Source organism: Nicotiana tabacum, chromosome 6, assembly GCF_000715075.1.
Source record: "Nicotiana tabacum cultivar K326 chromosome 6, ASM71507v2, whole genome shotgun sequence".
Taxonomy (NCBI): Eukaryota; Viridiplantae; Streptophyta; class Magnoliopsida; order Solanales; family Solanaceae; genus Nicotiana; species Nicotiana tabacum.
In genome coordinates, this window is record NC_134085.1 from 11,808,291 (window position 1) to 11,814,147 (window position 5,857).

The following is a 5,857-nucleotide window of genomic DNA, read 5'->3' on the forward strand; positions in this document are numbered from 1 at the left end:
AGATTAATTATCCCATATAGAAGATGGGATAACTAATTCCATAGAGTATCCTACCCCATGAGATATTTTAGAATATCCTAACATTGTACCAAACAACCGCTAACGACCCCTAGGAAGGGCTATTAAAATCAAGAGTATTTGGAGCATTTTGAAGAGCACAGAGCCCATCCCAACTAGCCAAGCAGTGGAGAAAGTATGGATGTGTAGTACTAATTATCACTACAGGAAAATAATAGTCAAATAAGAGCAAAATATATTAAATCTTCTTATACATAGCCACTCAACATTTCATATATCAAACTCATAGAGAACTTACATGCGCTTAAAGGGGAGGTAAAACTAAAGGCTGTCCTTTTTCTTGATATTACCAAAACAATTGCAAGACAAAAACAAAATTTAAGGTATCTACAGGACTCTAGTGGAGCAATTTTAACTCCATAGCATCTTCCCTACAAAGGGATGACAAATACTTACTTGATAGATACCATACCTTGAATTTTTTTTTCTAGCATTCCTATGGCGATTGGTGTTCAAAAAGTAAACATAACCCTACAACCATATAGCATTCAGAGCTTAATCTCTCTACCAAATACCCAGCTGAAAGGAACGGGAGCCTTCTCCTTGGCCCTGGCTTGTGCCCTCTCCTCCAATTTTCTAATACGTGGAGCCAGTCCACATACATAATCTTGCGCTTTGCGTCCTTCGCCAGAAAGACCAGTCAATTTCTCCATTTCCCATCTTCCCACCAGAAATTCAAGAATATCTGCATAATCCTTCGCAGTGTATACGCCGAGGCGTTGAGCTACGGCAGAGAAGTGTTCGAAGAGGTTGTCATCCCTGCCATCATACATCAGATGAGCCGGCATCGAGATTTTTTTCCTCATCATGTCAGCAACAGCCAGTACGGTGCCATCTGGGTCGACTTCAAATAGCTTCTCCACAATCTTGGTATATGCAGTTTCATGACGCTTCTCATCTGCGGCAATTATACCACATACTTGTGCTAGTTTCAAGTCCCCGTGGTCCTTAGCATGCCTAGCTGTATTTCCATGAGAAATGAAGGTAGCTCTCTCTTGGAAGGAAGTGTAGATAAAACCCAAATACGGGTTGTTCTCCGTGCGAGGATCCTAAAAGTATAGAAAAGCATCAAATATTTGCATGAAAAAAATCAACTTGCGCAAACTACAGCTCAGAGATAAAGTCTTAACCAACATGTTAGTCATGAACCTCAAATCTCTAATGCAACATTTAGCCAAGATGAAAATCAGATTAACCACAGCAGAAAGTTAATGCCAATAACAAGCAAGTCGTCTTTATGCTTACTCTCCAAACAACAGACAAGGCCATCAATTGGTTAGAAAGGAAAAAATAGAGCTCATTATCAGGATGCAGACAAATCGCTTCTTCAAGATCTATCGTTTCTCAGTACTTAAGTCCGTATTGAGTAATAAATTAATCATCTCTGTAGTCACAAGTCTTTTAGGTGGCCAAATGGATAAGAAAAGGGAAGTGAATACAGTACTCTTCTCACTCGCATAACGAGAAAGCACTCTCGTGAACCGTAACACATTTCAGGTTATTTAAATTTTGAATTCTATACATGTAAGAGAATATTTGGGGAAAAAAAGGCTTTGTAATTTGAGAGAAGAGAGCATAATAGAGTATGCAAAATGTACTATCAGAAACTTTTCTCAGTATATATCTCAACTAGTTCTCCAATATGAACTTAAATAGCAAAGTAACTAAACTACAACTAATTCTCCAATATGAATAGTTTTACCAAATCTGAGAATTTTTGTCAGCGTGAGATTTGGAGGCTCATACAGACAGACAGATACCACACATACTCTTAAAGAAATCTGCTATTACATCAGTCTAATGATTAAATACTATGCCATAGAAATTTGAATAACATTAACCAAAGAATCTCCATGGTGATTCTAAAGCTTAATAGCAACAGCAGAAAAAAGAAGTAAGCTCACCATCCCTGAGCCAATGAGGTACTGAATTGTCTTTTCAATTTGCCTCATATCAACTCTTCCAGAAAGATATAGATACTTGTTGAGAAGGTCACCATGCCTATTTTCCTCGGCAGTCCATGCCCTCGTCCAAATAGCCCAAGGAGTAAGGCTAGCACCAGTTTCATCACGAACGCCATCTAGGGTGTTAAGCATTGTCTGATAAGTTGGAAGAGCCTCCTCTGTGATCATATCTCCAACTAATACAACAAAGTAGTCATCAGGAATTTCCTTGCACCTCTCCCTCAGCTCCTTGACCTGCTCCTCAAATCCTTCTGAGGCAGGATCAGGAAGAAAGTCGCTGGCCTGCCAACACTTTTCGACAGGCTTTAGGTGCACCAAGATATTATTCTCAGCCCAATCTTGCAAGGAATCAAAGATCTCACGCTTCTCTGGCGGCATGGAATGGGTAACTTGAACATGCACCTCGCGTGGAGGACTGAATGGCTTCTTCACATTTCCGCCTTCCCTACAATTAGGGAAGCACAATTACAATTACATTTATGCACTTTTTTTTCTGAAGAGATGATGAGCCACAACGGCAAATTCACAGTCCCAGCTTAGTTTAAGGCAAACAATTATTTGGTCCTCAAGAAAAAAAAACATTGGTCAGAAACAACACAATGAATGAACACATTTACCTGACAATTCCCCCTTATATTTCTCTTTTAGAAAACAATTCCCCTTTACTTTGCCACTCACCCTTTTACTATTGTTTTTCAAGTGGCAAAGCAGGTACGGAGGTGTGATCAAACACGCATCTATGAAAGAAAAACTCTACCCAATTCAGTTACATGAAGAAAGACGGCACTGAGAAATCAGTCCAACCTATTTGTAATGTGCATTGACAGAACCAGTTATTATTCTGACAGTTAATCAGTACAATGATAATCTTCTAGCCAATGCATGCAGGGGCGGATTTAGAGGGGCGGAAGGAGGTTCACCCTTCGCCGGAAAATTACACCGTACGTATAAGGTAAAATCCATTTTGTGCCACTATATATTATATTTTGAATCCCCTTGACACAGCCCAAAGCATAGCTCAATGGTCAAGGGGGTTCAAACCCTTTGTGAGGTTGTTGGTTCAACTCCCACTGGCCACAGTTTCTTTTAATTTTTTAACTTTTTCTTTTTTTGAACCCCTGTCGGAAATTCTGCCTCCGCCACTGAATGCATGCAATATCAATTTAAATTACAGCAGGAAAAAAAGCAATATGACCTTAATAATGAATAAGCTAGTGGAAAATAAAAGATTAGCAGAAAACAATCAGTAAAGGCATTTCAAGAAAACATCAAATAGAAAATTCAAGCAAATGCAGATGCACTAATCAAACTTGCATCACATTTTGTCTTTTCTTTTTTATTTTTTCCTTTTTTTAATGAGGATTATCTGGGCTAGCTTTTGAACGCTTCTACCAATCCACCGGACAAAATACATGTTAAAATGAGCTCACACAAAGTGCCGTAGCGAAGAAAATCTTTACTCAATCTTAAAGAAGGAAAAAAACAAAATACACCGAACATATATAAATAAATATACAAATAGAAATGAACACAGACTGCAAGATACAACCATGCATTATAGCGACAAGTACAATCAAACCAATTTACAAAACTTAAATAATTACGATCAGACCATACAAACAGACATCCCATATATTTCAGCTAACATAAAACAGGGATCAAAGCAACCATATTTTTGGATACCCATTTCCATAAAATTGGGAAATAAATAAATAAAGAAAAAAATGAAACTAACACAGAAGGGGGACGAAGTGTTGAAGCCATGAAAACTCTATGAGATCTGAGTGGAGAACATGGAAACGTTGTCGTTTTAATGGATTGAAACGTCGTCGGATTGAGTTTCAGAGCCATTTTTCCGATGGCTTTTTCAGAGTACCTCGTTCGGTCCGCCTAAGGTAAAAGTTAAAGAAAGCAGAAAGAGAGAGAGAAATGAAAGGTGGAGAGAGACAGATGCACCAAAATATAAGGCAAATCGTGAGGAAGAGGACAAAGGGCAAGTGAAAAAATGAATAAACGTTTTGCGGTTAAATATTGCCCTTAGTATTTCGACTATATTACATGTATACCACTGTCGTCTCTGGCTGTATTACGTGTGACGCTTTGTGCGTTTGCGTTTGAAATTTGTTTTCTTCTTCCGCTTTATTTGTCGGGTAAACAGTAATTTTCTATAAAAAAAAAGAAGATATTTTTATATGGTTATGACTTATGAGAAATGTGTGGCTATGCATGCTTTTGCACCTTTTTTGTGTGTTAGTAGAATTAAAAAATGTGATATTGATTTTGCATCTTATGTGTATTGCAGTAAAGCATAATATGATAACAATTAAACAATAACATTTTGATTGTTTATTTTAAGTAGGATAATCAAATTGGGGTAGTTTTGATATATTTTACAAGTTGTGGGTTATAAATCATGTTTTATGATTTTCTAAAAAAAGACATCTAAATATGTTGCAAAAATTATAACCAAACACAACTTCATCTTCAATTAAAATTTTAGTAAAATATTAAATTTGAAAAAGAGTTTTGGAATTCATGTCCAAACGCCTACTTAGTTTATTCGGGCGTCCAATGCAGCTTTTGTGTTGCAGTTTTTAGAATTTGATAGTATGACTTTTCAGATGTTTCTGGTTAAATTTATTTTTTATCGTTCAAATTAAATCTAACAGGTGTTTGTTAAATATTAAAAAATGCTCATTTTTAACGAATTCAAAGGACCAAGACTACTCAGTAGTAGTACACTTGTGGCTCGTTTGGTACGATGGATAAGAGATATTTAATTTCGAGATTAAATTTGAGATGAGTTTATCTCATATCTGATTTAGATAAAATTGTGGTATAACAATTCCGAAATTAGTTATCTCGGGATTGTGATATTTTTTATTCCTATGGAAGACCAAGATAACTAATTCCAGAATAATTAATTCCGAAATAATTAGTCATGAGATCACTTATTTCCCTACCAAACGACCCCTTAAGGGACTATTACCTCCAGACGTAAGGAACCAATATTATTTTTTTTCTTATTTTCTCTAATTTTATGTTAAAAATCAACTTCTCTTTAACATTAGTTTGGGTAATTGACCTGTAATTTTAGAAAGAAATAATGTTCAACCCCATCATAGAAGTCTACCTGATTATTATATTTTAAATTATTCATCAAAATATACCTTATTGTCAAGTACTTCAAAATTTCTCTACCAATTTAATAGAGTTGATGTTATTATTACTCTGCCTATTGTTAAGTTGTTCATCAAATTTTAAATAGTCACTCAAAATATATTTTTACTGTATTTACTCGTAAAGTAACTAGAAGTGAATACTTTTGGTCCAGTCATATATTTGATAGATTATGATTGTTAAAATTTGGCAGAAACTGTAATAGGAAATGAACGGGAACTAAGATTTGGAGAAGGGGTTTTGGCATCTTTCTATTATTTTTGGTCTATTTTGCCTTTCTAGTGTAATTTCTTTAGATACAATCGCTGATATTTTTAATTCATTTGGGTGTCTATTACAACTTTTGTGTTGCCGTTTTTTAAATTTGATATTGTTATGATAAAAATTAAAATATGGTGAATGTCTACTCTTCCTCCATAATCTTTCTCTCAAATGATTAATGACATATTCAATGACATATTTTCTATGTTCAATGACATATTCCATGACATATTTTCTTCACTTTTCATGCCTATATAAATGCCTTGTAATAGATAGGAAAATACACACAATTGAAGAAGAAAATCTCTGCCTTCTCTTTATCTCTATTTCTTGTTCATGTTTTACTAAATTGCTTTTATTTCTTGTTCATGTTT

The 5,857-nt window shown here is 35.3% G+C and overlaps 1 protein-coding gene across 1 annotated transcript; it reads right to left on the bottom strand.

The window, feature by feature from the left end:
• Nucleotides 1-243: 243 nt before the first annotated feature.
• LOC107790638 (stearoyl-[acyl-carrier-protein] 9-desaturase, chloroplastic-like) lies at nt 244-4,022 on the bottom strand. Its single transcript, XM_016612594.2, has 3 exons — nt 3,778-4,022; nt 1,983-2,487; nt 244-1,127 (listed from the first exon to the last, which is right to left on the bottom strand). The coding sequence occupies exons 1-3, from the start codon at nt 3,891-3,893 to the stop codon at nt 567-569; spliced, it is 1,182 nt and encodes a 393-aa protein (XP_016468080.1). The 5' UTR covers nt 3,894-4,022; the 3' UTR covers nt 244-566.
• Nucleotides 4,023-5,857: the final 1,835 nt, after the last annotated feature.